Below are 21,840 nucleotides of genomic sequence, written 5' to 3' on the forward strand. Positions count from 1 at the left end.
CCCAGCCGCGTCACCCCACTGCTGCGCTCCCTTCACTCGCATCCTTCACGGCGCGCGGAAGGCAAGCATCAAGACTGTTCTCTGTGCTGGCACCCAGGTGGGGGAATGAACTCCCACTGGCTGTCCGTACAGCAGAGTCTCTCGCGGTCTTCAATCGCAGACTGAAGACACATCTCTTTATACAGCACTTAAATGAGCACTGAGTTAAGTATTGATTATAAAGTATTGTACTGCACTTATGTATTGTATTGTATTGCACTGCTCTGTGTTTAACTCTGTTCCTTTTTTCTAGGTATCAACAATGACTTTCTGATTCTAGCAGTATCTGAGCTCAGGACTGGCTTTCTCTCTAACCTATTGGTAACTAGCAAAGATACTTTCTCTGGATAGACAAAGCACTTTTTGTAAATCTGGATAAGAGTGTCTGCTAAATGCTGTAAATTTAAATGTGAATGTGTGTGTATATATATATATATATATATATATATATATATATATATGTGTGTGTGTGTGTGTGTGTGTGTGTGTGTGTATGTGGTGTGTGTGTGTGTGTGTGTGTGTGTGTATAGTTTGCGGGGTATTGTATCGAAATCACAGTAGTATCGTCCACCTTTAGTCCCTAACATACGCCAATGACGCGGACTACTGTAAGTACGAACTTCTAGCCAATCGCCGCGCAGGAGGCGGGACCACGCCAGCCAATCCGAGTGCTGGTAGCTGGGCCTTATTTGAATACGCGCGTGGGGAAAGAAAGACCCATAACAGTCAGTAATTGGTGAAACTCGACACCGGCTGCTTGGCAACCGAGCAAGTCCAGACACAAGCGGAGCCGAGCGCTGCTCCCCTCATCAGTCAGCGCGGAGCTCTCCGCCAGCCTCCTCCTCCACCGCGGCCGCCCTGCACGGCTCCACTCGGCTCTCGGAGCGGACACACGCCGTGCTGGCTTCGCCGCACAGCCTCGTTTTTCTCCTTCTCCCTGTAGTGGTCGCAGAGAGGGGCTGACGCTGATCAGACCGCCGTTAGCCGTTACTGCGGAGACGCTTTGAGGGGAATCGTGTTTTTATTAAGTCTGTTTTCAACATGAGGAAAGTCTGAGGTGGCGGTGAAAATGAGGAAAGTCTAACATGGCAAAGTGACCCGGGTCTGTGGTGCCTCTGGCGTTTTCACTCAGTTTTCACTCAGACCTCTGGCTGCTCGGACCAAATGCATACAAATGCATTTAGGAGCCCAACGGACAAGGAGGGGACACGTCGCTCCCACGGCCAAAACGTGAGTAAGACCCCTCTTTATTTTTCGGTCACTCGCACACTTTTACTCTCCGGCTGTGAAACCGCGCTTGACAGACTAGCCTCGGTACGGACATCCCTGCTGGGCTCTGTCCACGTCTCTCTCTCTCTCTCTCAGCTTATCTCCCCACTCAGATCGCTGCTGAACCACCGACAGCCCTGCAGCCCAAAGGGCTCACACGTCTCCTCTGCTTTCAGGGTTCATTTATTCTCCGCGAGTTCTCCGTGCTCACTGAAGGAGGCTCACTGACTGTAGATGGGCCAGTAATGTGAATGCAGTAGCTGGTTGGAGGAGTGTTGTATAAGATCACTGTGCACTGAGGGCTGCACTGGGAAATGAAGTTTACCAGTAGTTGAGAGAAACTCTATTTGGATGTCTCTCTAGATTTACACTTGATTTGGGCCACACCGTATATGTTATCGCTCTTTATTTGGGCCAAATAGGATATTTTACAACTTTGTTTTATTTGTACCATATATAATGTGTTATCACTCTCTATTAGCACCACATACAATATTTTATTCCTTTTTATATTAGCCATAAAGTATTATTTGAACCGTATAGGATATTTTACAGCTTTGTTTTGTTTGGGCCATATAGAATATGTTACCTCTATTCATTTGCGTCATATATAATATTTTATCCCTTGTTTATTTGGGCCATAGAGTTTATGTTATCCCTCTTTATTTGAGCCATACAGAATATGTTGTTCCTCTTTATTTGGGCCATATAGAAAGTGTTACTCATTTTATTTGGGCCATATCGAATATGTTTTATCCCTCTTTATTTTTAGGCCATGTAGGATATGTTGTCTCACATTTGGGCCATAAAGAACATGATATACCATCTTTATTGGGAACATTCATGGCATGATGTCTCTCTTTTATTTTTTAACTATTTCTGTCTTTATTTGGACAATTCAGGACATGATATTCCTCTTTATACAGGGCAGCTGAAACGGCCACTACACTGGCACAGTAGTAAAATAGTTCATGCACCACTGACTCGGCATGAAGTGGCAAAAGATCTGGCATGGGGTTTTGCACGGCAGTGGATTTAAGTACTAGCGTAATTTATCCAGGCGTCCAAACTAATCTGTGATTTGTAATCTCACTATCTGCACTGCCGTGTACCTCCACTGTGGTGGTTCTGCTGATGAATGCTGTGCTCAGGTACAGAGAAGATGAAACACCCGTTCGGATCCAGGTTAAAATGCACCGTCATGGTGGAAGCAGAAGGGTTTTGCATTGAAGCGCAACCAAACTAAACTAGGTGACGGTGCAGAGGAGCTCTGTGGAACATTCCTCATGGTGGTGTGTGGATCCTGCTGCAAGTGTGCGCATCTGGCCAAGCCACCCCCCTGTGTTGGTCTACGTTACGGAGGCACAGATCTGTCAGACTTAAAGCAAAGGGTTTCTGGAGTCTAACACTGCTATATTTATCAAACGTGAGAAAGCTGATCTGGGATCGGCTTACGTCTTGTGTCGAACGCTACCAGGAACCGATGAGGCCTTATCTTAGATCGGTGTTCATTTTCTGCTAAATCAGTGGACCACTGAACACGTCAAAGCCTGTTAAATCACTAATTCCACTTAAAAATCATATTTAAAAGGGTACAGGGTGACGGTCTGTCAAGTCCAATCCATGATTACGGTTTACTGAAAATGAAGAAGATTAGATGCTGAGATAGGATGATGAGCTTTACGATGGAAGTCAGTGGAGCGATGCTGATCGTTACGCCTCTTGCTATATTCATGCTAAGTCCAAACTCTTCCTAACAATCTCGTTCCCTACCTGTCTGTTTTAAGTCGCCCATGAAAATGTTCTACAAATCGCCCTTGGATGTTTCACGGCTATAGAAACCTTTTCACATCCTTCTGCTTCTCTTTCATGGCTTTTAACTCGAGTTATTTATGTTGAACATAAGCTGGATACTCCACTGTAAACGCCTGTGTGATCCCAGTTAAACGGTGCGTGAGAGTGCAAGCTGAACCGTTTGTGTTGAAACATGACAAAACAAAACTACAGGATGATGCAGGTCGGCTGTGCAAGCTGTGATTACGAAAGTAGTCTGTCTCACCAGGCAGTGCAGAGGTACCAGAGCTGTAAATATGTGACCTCTCAGTGATTTTAGTCCATTTTGTTTGTTTAGGAAATGATGAATTGCACCGTGAAGTCTCAAATTTTACCACCATTTGGTTCAATTTGATTATTTTGGAAGGATTCAGACTTAAAAAAATACACTACATGCTCAAATGTGACCAGATCTATATACAAACTATTCATATTTGTATATATGTTTTTGGATTTTCGAAGAAAAAATAAGAATTTGATCTTATTTCATCAGAAAATGAGTGAATACTTGAATATTGAGTACAAAATATTATTATAGCCGTTTATAATCTGTTCAAACATTCCAAAATCAATGCAGTTGGATCACTGATCGTTTATAGATGGTCATCTTATGTGAAGAGCTTTAACCTTTTAAGTCTGGTAACTTGGGAAGTTTAAAGAGCCATCACCAGCTTAGCAGGTTTTTTTAAACATTGTATCAGAATCAGCATCATCTAAAATGTATGGTTTCAGTATCGTGTCAGAAAAGAGGTATCGTGCCGCCTGTACCTTTGAAGGGTTAGCCAGCATTGGTGACCTGCAGTTTTATTAGTATTGGTGAAAATATCACTGATAAGCCAATAATAATTAGTGCCTTTTTGGTTGTAATGTTGCTGGAATTCGAACTTCAGTCTCCCAGTGTTTACGGGGTCAAATCACTGGAGAACCCAATATGAGCTCCTCCCTGTTTAAATAAATGGCAGCAGCTCAGCAAAACTGGTGAATGTGAACAGAAAAAATCATCATAGTCTTGCAATTTTTTCTCATTTTTAACCCTTAAAATCTGTCGGCCGTAAGATTTTCATGTCGGTCAGGCTGTACTGTGAGGTGGCCAATAATAACCTATAACAGGCACCAGATCCTCCAGGTCAGTCAGCTCCATCTGTGGCATCTTACTGACCCTCACAAATCTGTTGAGTTCAACTCACAGTTATCTTCTTCATGGAAGAACCATCTCTTGCTTCCTAAACACGCTGAATGAGAGAGGCGATGGGCGAGTGTGCACCAATAATAAAAGCTGGGTGTGGGTTTACTCACAGAGCTTTGTCCACCCGCCGCCCTGTAGACTAAGTAAATCTTTATTCTGGCCTGAAATGACCTCCAGACTCTTTACCCAACGTGAGGATCCCTTGGAGAAGCAGAATTTTTTGAAGAACGTTTTGTAAGAAAGATTTGATCTATTTGCTGTTTGGTTTTAGCCTTTTTGCTTTGCTAAAATTTGAGCCTGGTCTTCAACCATGCAGCACTTTGAGGACAGAATGGTCAGAGCAGAGTGAGACGGCGTCAGTGTTGCAACAGTGCTCAGTTTAGCTTGTTGGTTATTAGTGGATGTTGCAGAGAAAGTTTGATGGGGTCAGTATGTTTGAATGCTCCTCCTAGGACTCTTTTTTGGGTTTACAGACCAGAAAGCATGTTTCTCTTGTTGTATTTGTGCCTAATGCTAGCCTTACTGTTGTAAGTACTATTCGGATGTGATTAGTTTTACATGATAAGGTTCAGTAGTGCTGGGCAGTGTATCATCTATACCACTGTATTGGCGTTGATGTTTAGTTTTAGTGGTATTGATGAATAAAAACGTAGTTAACGCCACTGTTTGTAGTTTAGCAGAAGAGAGTCCAGTCACAACACATTCCGTGATCTACTGGAAAACTATTTTGATACTGAATTTTATCAATAGATCTCAGTACTAAGGATTGATAATATAACTGTTCCCAGAATATCTCTGTAATTTTAATCCTGTCCAAAGATCCAAAGTCAGTCACCTTTTTACAGACTGCTCGTTCCTGCGTCTGTAAAGATTACGATGACTTTGACCCAGAAAATGACCCATGTAGAAATAACCCCAGGTTACTGACATTAAAGTAAATTTCTATCATTTCCTGGGCGAAAAAGAGGTTTTACAGTTTTTTATTAAGTATGGAGGCATTTGCTTCTATTCTCTGCTGCCCACATTAAGCTGGTAAGTGTTGGCCTACCTGAGGTGTACGATGGTGAACATTAAAACCTGAATACAACAGAAAAAATAGTTGACTTATTTCTGTGATAGAAATGTGTAAAAGTATGATAGGTGTCAACCTCTCGACACAGTAACCCTCCAAAACTGTATAAATTCACTGATACCTGTATTGAGCATTTCTAATATTAAAATCATCAGCAACAACAGCAGTTTATCCCGTTTTGACTTTATTTACTGATTTATATTCATCATTATTACTTTATTAATAATTTAATTGTTATTATAATTATCACATTATTACATTATTACACTATCAGAAATGTGTTTTTGCTTTATTTGACAGTTATACAGCTGTAAACATCTCTCTTGCACAAGCAATCAAAGGCAGTCAGAGAGCAGTCAGGCTGCAATCTATGATGAACTGACACAATAAAAGTCTCTGATGATGTAGTATCGCCTGCAAAGTGAGATTAAGGAGCAAATGTATCTTTGCCAATGCATTTTCAGTAACTTAGGTCATTTACACTCCAGACGCCGCAACTTTAATGTTTCTTCTGCAGTCGTGTCGAACGACAGTCTGATTATTGATTTGGCTTGAAAAATCTAACTTGCTGTTCTTTGAAAAATTTACAACACTACTCCTCCTACAGCTTTTGAGCTAGACCCATGAAACTCTGCAGAAACTCTGTTCATACAGTGTTTCTTCGGGAATTAATGGGCGAATGCTCTGTCACTTCATTTATGTAATGTATAAAACTAATATCCCCAGCTTTTATTCCACCACAGTCAGCCAAACTCCTCTAATGTGACCATCATACAACTATGATAGCAACACCTTAGCAACCTAACCTGGGATATCATAGTAACCACCTGGAATAACATAGCAACACTTTAGGAACCACCTGGGATACTGTAGTAACAGCCTAGCAATAACTTAACAATCAACAATCAACGCCCTAACAATGAACTGGAATATCATAGCATCCTCGGAGCAACACCATAGCAACTTCCTGGAATTACTGTATAAACTTAAGTTTTTAAAGACAGTCAGCAGTGTCTGCAACTGCTTTGACTTCTGAAGAGTCAGGCCTGATCCCATTTCTCATTGTTACCCCTACCCCTTGTGTCACTTTGCCCCTTGGAACTGAGTTACAAGGGGTAGTGGTTGAAATCTTCGTTATGAAATGGGACCCTCAAATAAAGAAGAACATCACTTCATTAACAGCTACTAGCGCTGCTCTGTAGGCGACCCTGCCAGTCTGCAGTGACAGCAGAGGGTAAAGTTCAGCTCCTCACTGCTGGACTTTAGTTACATTTAGAGAATCATACGCCTTCAAAGAGGGGGGATGCGATAATTATTATCGCCCACCCCTCATTCTTCAGTGATATGAAGCTGAAGTCAGATATTCACCAGCATAACACAAGCATGAAAAATTGCTGGTAGTTTGCTGATGTCTCGGTAGCTCGCTAAATTTCCTGTTCCACCTTAAATGGCACAGCAGTTACATTCTGGCACCTCAGGCATCAGAACTGCTGCACCATTTAAGGTGTTACGGGAAAATTAGCTACCTAGCTACCAACACATCAGCAAACTACTAGAGATTTTTCTTTAGCTTTTTGTAAAGAAAAGGACCATAACGCATTTAAACGACATTAAACTAAGACAGTACTATGATTATAGTAATTTTTAATTGTAATTATGGAATTGCTTACATTTGTGGGTTTCTGTGGTCACTTGTTCAGCCATCTAGCCGGTTTTTCTTGTTTTCTCATAACACTGTTTGGAGTGTCTCTGAAAAACCTCAGTTTTTAGGACCACATAGCCCTAACACGTCGCCCTACCCCTCTACCTCAACAAAAATCTGGACACCCGACCCCCTAGGCGTGAACACAGAAAAAATGGAGTGGTAGGACTAAGTGGTAGGCGCAAGGGGTGAATTGGGATTTGTTAAGCCAACTTTCCTTCTCTAGTTACAGCATCACACTTTTTAAAATTCTGCTGATGCATCTCCGACATCTTGGCCTCTTTCTCACATGTGGTCGGCATGTGGGGAACGTAAATTGCTCTAGATTACCTGTATTCCAGCCTTATACTACAGTAAACCTTCAAAACAGTGACAAAACCATATTTAAGGTGGGTAACTCATGCCATGCCACTGTTTCTTCGTTTCTCCTGAAGAAGCTATGCACTGTTTGACCGGTTGTGCTCTGGTCAGGCCTTTTCTGTACAGATTCTCTCTGGAGAGCTGCAGATGCAAAGACGAAGGAGGGGCTGGGTCAAGTGCAACCACTCACACACTGAAGCAGCCACACTGGGTCTTTGTGTCACCGGAGCAGTGCTGGCGTGGCTGAGACTGGACACAGAGCAGTCCCTCTGTCAACAGTCTCGGGTCAAAGGGCAGTCCAAAATGCTTCCAGGTCAGGGGTCAGTCAGAGGCTTCCGAATACAGACTGTAAACATCATTGTTTGCTGCTTTACAGGAGGGCATTAAAGTAAATGGGGATGTGTGGTGAAAGCCAACCTGCCCCCTCGCTCTTCAGACCCACAGCTAACTTTCTGAAGCCGTTCCGACGTTCTGTTGTTTATCGTCATGAAAGCTCATCAGCAGCTGCTCAGCCATCTGGGTAATTTATCTCCTGCGGAGTGTGATCTGCTGTGGTTTTGCTCTGAGCGCCGGCTGCTCGTGTCTCCCTGGGATTTCCATGTTTGTATTATGGGTTATGCATGTTGAAGAGGGAGATTGCGGCTGAGTGGCGGAGCTGTTTGGGTAGATTAGCAGTTATGTGTGGTTTGCTGTCTGTAATTGATGCTGTGGTTGCTCTGTTTGTTAACCTGGAGAGGAATACTGAGTTGCATTCGTGTTGCTAAAATTATTAGTGCATTTCTCCTGTAAGCCTGTAAGTAATTACAGCGATCGGCTTCAGTTCCTAAGGCTAATGCTACCCTGCAGGCTCACCATGAATATTGTTGTTATCATTCTTAAGATCACGTTCTCTTAGTTGTAACTGGGGCTGAGAGATGAAACATTTTTAGATATCGAAATCGCAGTTTGAAAGTGTGCGATTTTAATTGAACCCTTTGAAGTTTTATGTGTAGAAATTTAATAACACAGAGCTTGTGAACTGATAGACCAATCAGAAGCAGCTGAACATCTTTTTGACATCACAACCACAACTACTGGCAGTCTAGAACACTACACTGCTAGAAATAAAGGTTCTGTGCAGGTACGTTTTTTGTTCATCAAGGCACCAACATTGTAAATGTTCCCTCAAAGGTACAACACAGGTTTCAAGGTAAAACTGTGTGCCTTAAATAAGTTTTTTGCAGGTGAAAAATACATATTTGTACCTTTTCATAACCTAATGTTTTAAAACAGAACAATAAAATAAAAAGCCTGGAGACGCGATTTATTTATTTATTTATTTTACAAATTTAACGTTAGACAGTTGAGACAGTTTCCTCCAAAATGTGCAGGCCTAGTAATAACCCTTAGAAGTCTAGAGTTACTACTGTCATTTTGCTGTACTATAAATATAAATTAAATATAATTACATTATTATATAGTTTGTTTCTGAGGGCATTTCGGTCAAATTTGAATTGAATTCATATTCAAATTTGTAAGTTGTTATTCAGAAAATATTCATAGAGTACCCGTCCAAACCCCGCACCAAAAAAGAATGAATGTTGGACTCCTAAGGCTGCCTTAAACCGGACATCACCGGGATGACCACTCGGCATGTTTCTGTTACTGTGATGTGTTAAACCCAGATCCACATCACGAAACCATGCTAGACGACTAGTAGCTTGAAATTTACACAGATCAAGTCAGTCAATCTAAATTATTTAAGATAAACAGACCAACGCTAATCATTTGTTTTCACCTCAGCTGACGCTGCTAGCCCAGTCACATCATATTTCACCTCGTACCTTTTAGCTCAGAAGCAGCAGGTGTGTGAAGAATTATTTAATGTGAAAAAGTCACTGAATGATTTTGAAAGTTTTATTCCATTAATCTGTACAAGTGTAGTGTAAAATGAGCTTGAGCTTCTTGTTTATCAGTGCTGTGTGACGCTTTCTATGCACTAGCTGCACTTTATCTGCTAACTAGTGCAGTGTGGAGCCTCTTATCTGGTGTGTGGTATAGTGTAGCCGACTGCAGTAGTCTTTGACTGACCAAAACCAAAGGCCTTATAGGAAAGTCTGTCTTGGCCATCTTGGCACCCCCACGCCCACCCAGCAGTTATTTCCAGTCATTCAAGGCCAGGCCTCTGTTTCTTTGAATGGGGAGAGACCTGTAAACCCCAAACTAAAAGCCACATGAATATTTCAAAAACAGCTTTGAAATCTGACCAAAAAACCCACATAAATAATACAAAAAAAACTTGTCCTTTCAGGTTTTCAAGCAGTGAAGTGTCTCCTCCTCCTTTATAATGTCTCTGCTGAAGCATAAGATGTGGGATCTTCTTTAGTGCCTCCACTGGATCACACAGCTGAGACGTCTCATGGTTCTTTAAAGTGAGAACATGTAAAGTGGGAAATAAGCTTCTTTAAAAATGTGTCTTTAATATTTGTTTTTTAAAGCTTTTGAATATTTAGAAATATTAAACAAAATCTAACTAGATAATAATAATAATCCCTAATTACATAAAGATTAATGGAATTTACATGTTGTATTGACATGTTCAAGCCTGTCCTCTGACTTCTGACCGCAGCCCTCTTAACCATGCACTTTATTCTGGCCTGTCTACACATCCCTTAGTTTGTGTAGGTTTGTGGAGCGTTCTGCAAGTGTTAGTCTGACCACACGGCTCAACACAGTTTCTGTGGACAGAGAGAAACGATGTGGTCAACCACCCGCTGGCTCTCTCTGCCAGTGAGGCGAGGAACGGCCTTGGTGGATTTTAAAGCCTACCACAGCTTAATGCTACAAATGTTCTTGGCTTCATAAAAACAGAGAAATCTGTTAAACACGTTAAAGAAGTGGATATGGTTCATTTTGAATGAGAACTTGAATTGGAACGAGGGTCGATTCTCTTTAATTTTTGCAGTCTTATATTAGTATTCAAGACTATTTGTTGATCCAGCTCTATCATTAAACTAGATTTAAACAATGCAGTACAGACAAACTCCTGCAATACTCACTTTCTGACAAATATATTCTTTCCTGCAAATGAAACTACTGAAGTGTGTTGTTCTGGAGGCAGCCTCAGAGGCAGTTATTTTAAAGAGTATCCTCCGTTTCGGCTGAAGGAATGTCACACCACTGTCTCGACTGGAGGCGGGTGACACGACCTGTTTATCACCCCCCAGAAGGCACTGTGGGAAATCAAACAAATCTGATTGACAGGGCCGGCCAATCAGCAACATCTCTAACTGTCTGTGCTGACCAGTCAATAGCGAACAACTGACCAGTCAACAGCGAACTACTGAGTTGGAGGAAAGTGGATTTCACACAGGAAAAAATGTGTTTTCACAGAAAACGCTGTGTGATATGAAGCCTGCACCGGTAGCCAACTAAACTTTTAAAAAGAAAGGTTCCTAAATGGCTCTTTATTTGGACGCATGGCTGTTTACATTATGCGGACGTTCTTTAACCCAATACATTCTGAGACTTTGGTGACGACCCCTAAACTCGTTTATATCTGCTTCCAGAGGAGTTACGGCATGTGCACGTTCACATTGATCATAGTAAAGCGGATCAGCATGTGGAATTGGAGCTTTCTGTGTGCCGCCACGTTTTCTATCGCTGTGTACAAGAAGCTCTATGCTGCTTTTATTGTAGGATGCACTGTGATGTGTTCAGAATGAACACACAAGCACATTTAGAATGAAATTCGGATCAGCAGTTATTAATTTATTTAATCAGAGTAACATTGGTGGTATTTTGTAACACAAAACACAAGCAAAATAAGAATCGACGTATTTTCTGCTTTGTTAGATCACGTTCTTAACACATCGCAATAAATGCAACAATGGCACTGAGATATTGTATCATTAACATTGTTAATGTTATTGAGAGCAAATTAAATGACCGAAATAGACACAATTTAAAAATTCAAGCACGTCTTAGCTGATTGGCTAGATTTGGGGTGAGTTGGAAAGTAGTAAATTGGATTTTTCCTTAAACTATTCCTTTAATGAAATCACAACTTAAAAGAGCCATGAAAACACTTTTCCATTACCCATTAACTTTAAACCTTTTTTGATGTGAGCTTTAGACTGGCTGGGAAAAAGTCTTGCACTCTAATTTGGAGCTGTGGACCTGGAGATGTGAAATATCCTCAGATGTCTAATTGACCTAGATTTGTATCGATGTTGTGGGGTTTGTGTGGTTTATCAGTACATAAATCAGCGCAGTAAACTGGACGTTGGTGCTCTCCAGCGTGGCTGTGTTGGTTAATGTAGTCGTCAGACAGGAAGTCTTCAGGGCAGACAGTTTGAGGGCTGCGATGGTAATAATTATACAGTATGTCAGGATGAGTGATGAACACGCGTGTGCTCTCTGACTCCGCATTCTTCTGACGGGGCTTTGAGGAGGAGAGAACTGGCCAACAGCAGACAGGAAGTACAGGAGGGAGCGCCCTAGAGCACACGTGCTCCTCCTTCTCCTGCCAGGGAGGTTTATTCTTTACATATGAGGAAGATGCAAAGCAGCGACACAAAGAAAGCATGAGACGTTTGCTCTCAATGAAGTAATGATATTGATCTGATCTCTGTCGGGGCTCATTGTGAGCTGCTTAGTAGTTAATCCATTACATCAAACTGGGGTCGGCATTGGCTTTGGGATCAATCCAGAAATCCAGTCCAGCTCGATTATATATGCCTGGCAGTACTATCTAGATAATTTGGATGAGCTATTTAATCATGGCTGGACATGAATCATCAAATAGTGGAGTTAGCATGATACTGCTGGTCTGTTTTAGCAATATTTTGAGCTATATATTTGAAAGACAAGGGACATTATATCCATTGCATGATGCCCATAAAATAACTGAGTCGCCCAGCAATCAACATAAATCAGTATCTGTGATTTATATGTGCTTCATTCAACTTGTCTTGAAAGAACAGAACAGACAATATCTAAGCTAATATCTATTCCAGTGGTCATTAGGCAGAAGGCAGGAAACACCCTGGATAGGCTGCCAGTCCATCACAGGACAGACACACAGATACATTCTCACATACACTACCTCCAGTTGGCCTAACTGCATGTCTTTGGACTGCGGGAGGAAACCCATGCCGAGAGAGAACATGCAAACCCCACACCGAAAGGACCCTGGTTGCCCGGCCGGGGAATTGAACGCAGGCCCTTCTTGCTGTGAGGCAACAGCGCTACGAGTATGTTACACTACATGTCCAGAAGTATCAAGTCCCCTTCTAAAGAGTGAATCCAGCTACTTTAAGGTGCACCCATTGCTAAAAAAGGTATTCAAATGCTCTCTCACAGCTTTTCTTATCTCCATAGAAAAGCACTGATGCTCTGGAACAGCTGCACATGAGCTGAACAAGGATTGGATAGAGGGATATAAAGCTCCCCAGCATTGGGCTGTGGAGCAGTGGAACTACTTCTCTGGAATGATGGAGCTAAAATACCTTTGGGATGAGTTGGAATGATCCAGAACTAATCATCCAACATCAGTACCCGATCTAACTAATGCTCAATCAAATCCTCACAGCAATGTTCCAACATCTAGTGTAAGCCTTCCCAGAAGGGTAGCGGCTGTTACTGCAGCAAAGGGGGACAAACTCACTGTTAATGTCCGTTATTTCAGAAGAAACATGGGTGTCTACACACTTTTGGACATGTGGTGTAGAAAGCTTACACCTGGCACTGTCGCTTCAAATTAGAGCTCTAAAGCAGGTCATTTCAAACACGTCTTTCATTCATATCAGGTTTCATAAATGTGTTAAAAATATTGTTTATTTGAATGATTTTAAGGGTTTCTTTTGTGCTCCGGTGATGAACTTACAGTGTGTTCACTGTAGTGCCTGTGTGTGTGGATGTGTAGATTAGAGGCTGAGTGATGTCTGGGAGGGAACCTGGCCGCCTCTGACAGCATTGTGCTAAAATGAGGTGGGCGTGACCCTTTTTGTTTAGGTTGTGTGTGTAGCCGACTCTGTTTTCCTTTCCCTGTGGGATAATTATCCACACTCAGCACTTTTCTGACAGTACCGGACACTGATTAGCCCTGCGATCCTGACTAAAACACTCCCTTTAGGTTTTATTTCTCATCCGAACTCCACTGATGACCAGCTCAAACTCAGACTACCTGGGGAGCCACTAGACATGTGCTCTTCACCTAAACTTTGCTTTTTTTGTTATTTTTCTATGTCATTTGCGTCCAGCCACTGACCTTTACATTGTGTGAAAGTGCCATAATGATTGGACCAAAAGAAATGCTCTTTAATTGCTTGGAGTACAGTCTCTTTATATTCATTTACTTCGAAAGCTAAGAACATTTTGGCTGTTTTCTCCTGTAAAGTTACCACTTTGGAGGCTTTTTTTCAGACAGTGATGATATACAGAAACTAAACCTCTAAAACAGCCTGTTTAGGATCCACTGGTTTCATGATCATTTACATATCTCCATCTATTCAGCCAGTTTAGCCCCGCCCCGCTCACGTTAAAGTTATAAGGAGTGTTTCAGCCCATTCAACTTGTTAAATGAGGCACGATACAGGGCAGCCCATCAGCGGAGGTCTCACATGTATCAGCCTTACAGGCTCAGTATCAGACACAGCCTGTTTAATTCTAAGGGACAAAGAAAGGTTAGAAATGGTCATGTAAAAATAAGTTAGCAGTGTTTTTGGTGCCTAAAACCACACAGTAGTAGTGGTTGTGTAGTTATAGTAGTCGCAGTAGTAGTACAAATGCATAGCGTTGAATACACTTTTTAGTGTTACATTTAACAGTAGAATTAGATGGAACTCTTGTTGTGATAGTGCTGCTGTTCTAGCTGAACGTGAGTGAAGTTATTGGGGAGCGGTTAATCTGCGTTCTCAGTAGATTTGTTTGAAATTCCATTCATTTCTTCATTCTGACACACTGTATACTACTGTGTCAGGAATAAATCCTCAAAGGCAGAATTAAGTAACTATCGGTCTAAATTAGATTAATAACTAAGTTAGTTGTAGCTAGATTATAGTTATGCCCACTCAGTGTGCAGCGTCCAGCCTGAGCTGATTTTATAGTCTTATGTTGGATTATAAGCCACAATATCTGGCAGGTAAAGCAAATCTTTTAACTACAGAACAAAAAAGGTACAATATATAGCCGTCTTTGGCTGGTAGTTTGAGACCCCTGCTCTAGAGGAACACAGAATCAATGGTGCACTGGAGAGCTAGGACTGACGCTCAGCATCGTTGTGAGTGGGCACTGCATAGGCTTTATTATGCCATCCAAATGAATACGAAATGTTTTAGTGCAAAACAGCAGTTCTAGACTCAGTGGATTAACCTATGATTAAGTCTTGGGTGATTACTCTTGTTTCGGTATATTATTTAAATGTACTTTACATAATTTACATACTTAATTACACAATTAATTACGTCTGCTGTTGATTTAAATTCTGTACTGACACGTTAGAGTCTGATGTTTTCTGCTTCTGTTTTCTGTTTTTCAGTAACAAGACATAACAAAAAGTTAACAAATGTGAAACAAGGCTGTTCATGATAAAATCTCTCATCTACTATATCAACACAAATGTAGTATGAATGGAAGGCTTAGGATCTGCACTCGTTTCATTGAGCGATGTGTAAAAAGTTATATACAACGTGCTTTTGTTATCACAGACGCTAACCGCAACGTCTAAGAGCAGAGATCCATTCATGTAGGATCTTTTAACAGTTTAATTCCTCTCCTCCTGATGGCCTGAAGGTACACTATGGGCTGGTTTCCCAGACATGAATTAAGTGTAATCTTTGACTGAATTGCAGCGTCAGTGGTGAATCACCAGTTCACCAGTGGAAATTCCTTTTTAACCCGCGACGAGACTTAATCCATGTCTGGGAAACTGGTGCTGTACGTCCAAGAGCATCCAAACAGTCTTCAAATTAGTGAGTTCAGCTACTTCAAATCTGTCAAACTGAACGTAGTTGGTATGCGTGCTTGTCCGTATTGATCATAATAAAATGGATTAGCATGTGAAATTGGAGATTTCTGTATGTGCTGCTGTGGTTTTTGTCACTGTGTAAAAATGTGAAAGTTTTCATTTATGTTTGGATGAACGTTTGGAGTACAATTCACTCTGTTCCCGTTTAATCAGAGTAACGGTAGAACACAACTGATGAGTAAATTCAAAGCTCATTCATTTGTCTTTGCTTGATCTAAAACACAAACACAATAAAAGTCTGGCTTTCTTTGATCACATTTTTTACATATCAAACAGATCCAACCCCAGCATACATTAATAAATCACTCAGAACACACTGGTAGATGCTGAGGCTGTATACTGTGTAAGATAAGGTTTGGTAGCTGAACGATGGCCGAACATTCTGGATGCGGAAGTGTGTTAAGTGCAGGTTCCTCCTGTCTGACTACAGTGAAGGATTTCTACAGGAATGTAGGCCTGGAGGCTGTTACACACATGGAGGGCTGAGCTCTACTGTGGTTCAGAGGCGCTACAGACCAGCTCCAGCCTGCATGGCCCAGTATACACCTATATAGAGGCAGCACATGAACTCCTACTGCTGTGTCCTATTACATACATTATTAGGCCCCTTTTGAACAGATGTAATTCTATAGCATTAAGTCATGCCATGTGAAAGATGTTTTGAATGGGGCAGTAGGTTATGTAATATCAGAGGTTTGGTCAAACTTGTTTCCATTAGAAGTCTCAGGTATCATTGCCTGTAACAAAACAATGTTCATAGTTTCTCACAAACAGGGAGATTCTGTCGAAAGTGTTCTGAACTTTGAATGAACAGAAATCTAACAGAACAGTATCTATTATTGTGTGTACAGTCTTTGCATTGCTTAAAGAAAAACAACCCTTTAGATTTTTCGCATATTTGTGTCACTCTTTATCATCAAAACAAGCATAGAAAGTCTGAAGTGTAGACTCAAACTTGTTTTATGGAATGCCAATGTAATTAATAATGCAACTAACCATATAATTAATTATGTGATAATGTAATTACATTTAAATACCAGAGCAAAACTACCACAATAACTCAAGGTCAGAGGTTGGCACTGCTTGCAGCTGTTACTGTTCTGTTGCAGCTCCACAAAAGGCAAAAATAAAATAATCCTCCTTTGCAGTAAAAAAAGCTCTGCTGATCGTTCAACACAGTTTGTAGTAATAAATATCTTAAATGCACCACCCTATAACCCTGAAGGTCGGTGTGCAGACTGTCACCATAGCAATACAGACAACAATCTGGCCTAGCTAGTAGCTGATGAAAAGGCTTTTTTTAAGATTTAACACGAATTTCGGTAATTTCGAGAAGAATGGACATGCATTCATAACACTAAAGCTGTCAAACACTAAAAAGTGGCAAAGCTGTGGTCAGCTTCTCATTCAGCAGCTTCTTGTTCTAATTTTCCTGTCCTTGAGCCATAATGTAACTGCTGCACCATTTAAGGTGGAGCGAGAACGTTCAAAGAAGAAGTTGGCGAATGAGAAGCTGATTTCAGCTTCGTAAAACGTCAAACGTTGAGAGACGTTTTACAAGAAACTGTTGTACTTTTAAGTTTCCTGCCAGAGATGCAAGAAAAGTGGCTATAGCTGAGCTAAAGCTTAAAGCAGAGCAAAGTGAGTCTGCATGTACGTTTATATTGTATTTTTTACGTCAGCACACACTGAGACATATATTACAGCCAAGATGGTAAAATGGACGTAAAATGTTGTGGCTCCTAAGGTGGTTTGATTTTTGTGAAAGGACAAAATGGCTCTTCTTTACATTTGGGTTGCCGACCTCTGACCTAGACTTGAACTTTTTAAGAATTAAAGAGCCTTTACACTGCAAGTTCTTAGTCTCAAGACAGCTTTTGGATTATACAAATGGCCAAAGCATTCTTGAGTGTCGTAAACAGTGCCGTGATCTTTAATCATGTAAACTGTAGGCTTATTTCTCTGTATTATTCAGTGCTATAAATTATTCTGTAACTTCTATGAATTATTCATTAACTTTCATGAATTATTCATTAACAACTACAAGTTATATTCTGTAGCTAATATAAAATGTGTTAAGTCTGTAGTTCTGAGAGAGAGGACTTGAGGTGTGGACCCTCATACAGACCCTCAGAGGTTAAGGAGATAGATAGCCCACTGGTTTTCCTCTCGACTCCAGAACTGTCTCTGAGTGTTCTTAGAAAGATTGGAGCTCAGAGCAGCAAACACTGTGGCACAAGGGGCTTAACGTGGAATTATGTAATTCGTCACTAATGCTTTTGTCATCATTCACCCCAAACGAACCCCAGAGCTTTTAGAGCGTGTTCAGAATGAGCATTTTAGCTGTGTTTTAAGAATTGGAGTATTAATACACTCGACTCAAAAAGGCTTTAAGCTGTGCAGTTGAACAGTCCATAGTTATACATGGTCGCTGCATCTGCACATCCTGCGTATACAGTATTTGTATGTGTCAGGTTTTAGTATTTTCTGCTTGATCTGTAATTTGGGAAGCAGCATTGGCCTGCTGTAGTCTTGTTTAAAGATGTAGACATACGGTTATCTTTTAAAACGGACAGACGTACAGGCAGAATTCAGGGTTCGCAGTGACTCCGACTACTATTTTTAGCTATGCAACATACTTTTGTCCATGTTTGTAGATAACAGTGTGTCAAATAGTGTCAGAAACCACAGAAGTTTAGTCTATTCGAGATCACGATCAGCTCCACGTGGCTTGAGGCAGTGCTGCTGGCACAGTGCTGATTAGTGGGGAGAAGGCTCCCATTTGTTGTTAGCTACATTAATCTCGTAGCTCTGGAGCAAAACTAAAGCAGCAAACTTCAGAGACAAATGTGTCTCGGCTCATTGGCTGTATTTAAAGGGGAGAACTGTGTAAATTTCTGCCAAACTATAGCTTTAATTTTTGCTTGTATAGGTGGCCAATCTTCCTCCTTAAACAAGTTTCCATTCAGACCGTGTTCAGTTGGAGCACCAATGTTGGTTATATAGTACAGAAAATATGTTTTTGCCTTACACTACCGTTCAAAAGTTTAGAATCAATGTTTTCAATGATATATAACCGTTGTAGTTGTAGATAAATGTGTAAAATGATTCTGATATGTTAGTCCTGTGACATCCCGTCCTGTTCGAAGCTCCATATACTGAGGAGCACATTGCACGTTGTTTGGTTCAGATTGCTTCGTCCCAGAGAGAGTTATTCCGGAATATTCAGGGCCTCTTTCGAGTGAATCTCCCTGTGTGTGTGTGTGTGTGTGTGTATATATATATATAGATAGATATATATAGATATATATATATGTGTGTGTGTGTGTGTGTGTATATAATATATACACACACATGTGATAGCTTACTCACTTTTGATGTAAGTCAGTATAACCACAATGTAACCAGACTTCTTTCCATTCATCATGAAATTTACACACAGTGTAAAGGTCAATGTAAAATCTCAGGCTTATTACATTCTAAGGCTTATTATTCAGTAACTACAGAGACCTCAGTGCAAACTGAGCTATTCTCAGATTAGAAGTGTGTAATAAAACTTTGGGCCTGCTGGTGGCCCTGGACATTTAAGTAATTACTATATAAATTATATAGTAATCCATACTATATAAGTTATTAGTGTTATATACAACAACAAAAAAGTGCACTGTGTATGTTTTCATTTTGGACTGTGAAATGAAAGAATCTCTTTCTCTGTATTTCTTGTTTCTCTAGGCGAGCCCTCCTTCTGCTCCTGTCAGTATGTGCCACTGTGCTGTTTGCAGAAGAGCATTCACAGGCTCAAGGTAAGTTCACCTCTCTCTCTCTCTCTCTCTCTCTCTCTGTCTTTCTCTCTCTCTCTCTCTCTCTCTCTCTCTCTCTCTTAACCTATTCACCCTTGACCTTTCCCCTCCTAGGCCTAACCCCAAATTCAAGCTGTTGGCCACTGCTGAGCCTCCCTCTCTGGGACTGTGTGTGTATGTGCTCAGGCGATTCTAACATCCTCCAGCTGCCACTGAAAATCTCTCCTTTGAGCTTTTTTCCTTCAACATGAAAAAAAGCCTGCAGAGGAAAAAAGACGGTTTGGTGAATTTTAAAAAGCTAGCAGGAAATCTGCTCTTGCCCTAAGTGTGTGTAGAAGTGCGCAGGTATACAGATGAAGAAAGTTGGAGAAATGAATAGAAACAAGGGTTGTTCTGTGGGAGCTTTACGACTTTACAGTGTAAACCACGTGCAGCTTTAATCCTGCAGATCAACATCACTAAAGCCATTTAAAGGAATAGTTTGGGGAGAAATCAAACACACACAGTTTTCCACTAAACCCAGATGTGACCCATCCTTCAAGACATGTTTGGTGTCTAATTGGTTCTTCTTTAGTTTAGAACTGGTTAATCGAATGTTTGTAACAAAAACAAGAGCTCAATAGTCACCCAAGTCTTTTCTGTAAATACATCCCAGAAGCTTCTCTCAACATGTTTACAGCTCAAACTGCATCCAGGTCTTATTTAAGGTCACTTGTCGATGTTGTTTAAGACACAGTATGACTCACTGTTAACTGCACAATTTAACAAAACCTTGCCGTGTAGCCGGAAGCTGCCAGCAGCCACCAAGAGTCTAGAATCAGTTTTTCTAACAGTGACAGTCACAAATACAGAGGAATCTGATCCAAGTCTGCTTTGTGACGACCAGCCATGCTGTCTGAAATGGCCACCAATAAACGTGACGTTTTGTTCATGTTTATAGTTCATAAGAACTCGTACTGTGTCCTAAAACACATAGACTGGTCTGCACGACCTTAACAAGACCTGGATGCAGTTTGAGCAGTTTGAGGATGTATTTACAGAAAAGGTTCAAGTAACTGTTGACTTCTAGTGTTTGTTAGCAACACTAGCCTAATAGCGTCAGTGCAGAACTAAAGAGGTGGAAATTAGACCAAACATGTCTGCGCTGATCAACTACATCTGGGGTGAAGGGGAAATTATGTACATTTTTTTTTTTTTGCCAAACCATTTTATCAAATGCTTCATCATCCAAGTTACAGAAGAAGAAAGGGCACCAACAAAGAACGACAAGACTCTAGAGAGGCTGGACTGGTAGGTTGTCTATGTAAGAAAGGCTGCGCACAAGAAGGATAAATCTCTCTCTCTGTCTCTCTGTTTAGACAGCCGTCCTGGCGTGTCCGCTCTTGCTCTGTGAATGCAGCCTCGAGAGCGGCTTCCTATTCCTCCCTTCCAACTCTTTATTCCTCTCTCTCTCCCTGTCAGTCGTCTCATAGAGGAAGAGTTAAAAACTGAGACAGAGGAAGACGCGGGGGGGGGGACGTGAGAAATCAGCAAGTCATCGGAAGGGGGGACAACAAGGAGATGAGAGGAAGGTATGGGGCAGGCCAGGAGAGAAGTAAAGAGAGACGAAAGATGAAAAGGACAGGAAAGAGAAAGATCAAATAGTACGGGAAGGTTTTAACCCCTTGAACCCCAGGCTGGTTCAGTATGTATCAGGGATTATTCTGTATGTATAATAAAACTAAAATTCTGCACGTTCTGTGTTCCTGGAACCACAGACAGACCTGTAGGTCTTAAGGGATTAAGAGTGAGAGGGTGTGTTTTGGTGGTTTGGTGAATCAGATGGTAGTGAAGATAAATGATTGTGTTTGGCGGGTGCAGGACATGGTGTTCCTGTCTTTTTCCTTCTACGAGGGAACAAGTTTCATTGTAATCCGAGGGCCTGAGAAAGGAGATGGACTCTTGCTTTAGTTTACATTTACCTACTGGGCCAAACGTGAGCACCTGTCCAGTCAGATGGCCAACAACTCTCCAGTTTTGCCTGGCCCGGTTGTGGGGGGGTGGGGGAGCCCTTCAGGGCAGGGTGGAGGTGAGGTGGGGGAATGTGCTGTTTATAGTGACCATCACAATTAGACCTCAGGAAGGAAGAAGAAACTGCAGATAATGATAGCAGAGGTGTAGAATCTGTAGTAGGGAAGTCCCAGCTACCTTAATATCACTGGACTGATATTTGTGTTTACATAGATGATACAGCCACACGCTTTAGGTGAGATACGCGCCTCTACTAATTTATACTGAAGTTAAATCACTTTTTTTAGTCTGCTTTGAAAAAAATGACATTTTTATAGTGTGCTTGATAGATAGATTGACCTCCCTGTTAATTTGGGCTACCAGTTACTTTACAGTGCTGCAGTAAAATCCCTTATTTTTGATGTCTGCATATGGTACACATTCTTATGTGCTACTTATGTGAAATATTCCCTGAGTTCCGTATTGCTTTGCCTGCTCCGCTTCTCAGTTTGAAATTTGAAATTGTCTCAGTTTGACAATTAAACGCCAGGATTTAAACAAAAAAAGGCAGATGGGAACCGT

General features: G+C 41.2%; 1 protein-coding gene across 1 annotated transcript in view; it reads left to right on the forward strand.

Moving 5' to 3' along the window:
- The first annotated feature begins 777 nt into the window (after positions 1-777).
- LOC118823005 (collagen alpha-1(XXIV) chain) overlaps positions 778-21,840 on the forward strand; it is a 163,152-nt gene continuing 142,089 nt past the window's right edge. Inside the window, exons 1-2 of the mRNA XM_036592365.1 lie at positions 778-1,269; positions 19,202-19,272. Of these exons, the coding sequence (XP_036448258.1) occupies positions 1,214-1,269; positions 19,202-19,272 (127 nt within the window). The 5' untranslated portion in view covers positions 778-1,213. The remainder of the gene's footprint in view (positions 1,270-19,201; positions 19,273-21,840) is intronic.

The sequence above is a fragment of the Colossoma macropomum genome, unplaced genomic scaffold (assembly GCF_904425465.1).
Source record: "Colossoma macropomum unplaced genomic scaffold, Colossoma_macropomum, whole genome shotgun sequence".
Taxonomy (NCBI): domain Eukaryota; kingdom Metazoa; phylum Chordata; class Actinopteri; order Characiformes; family Serrasalmidae; genus Colossoma; species Colossoma macropomum.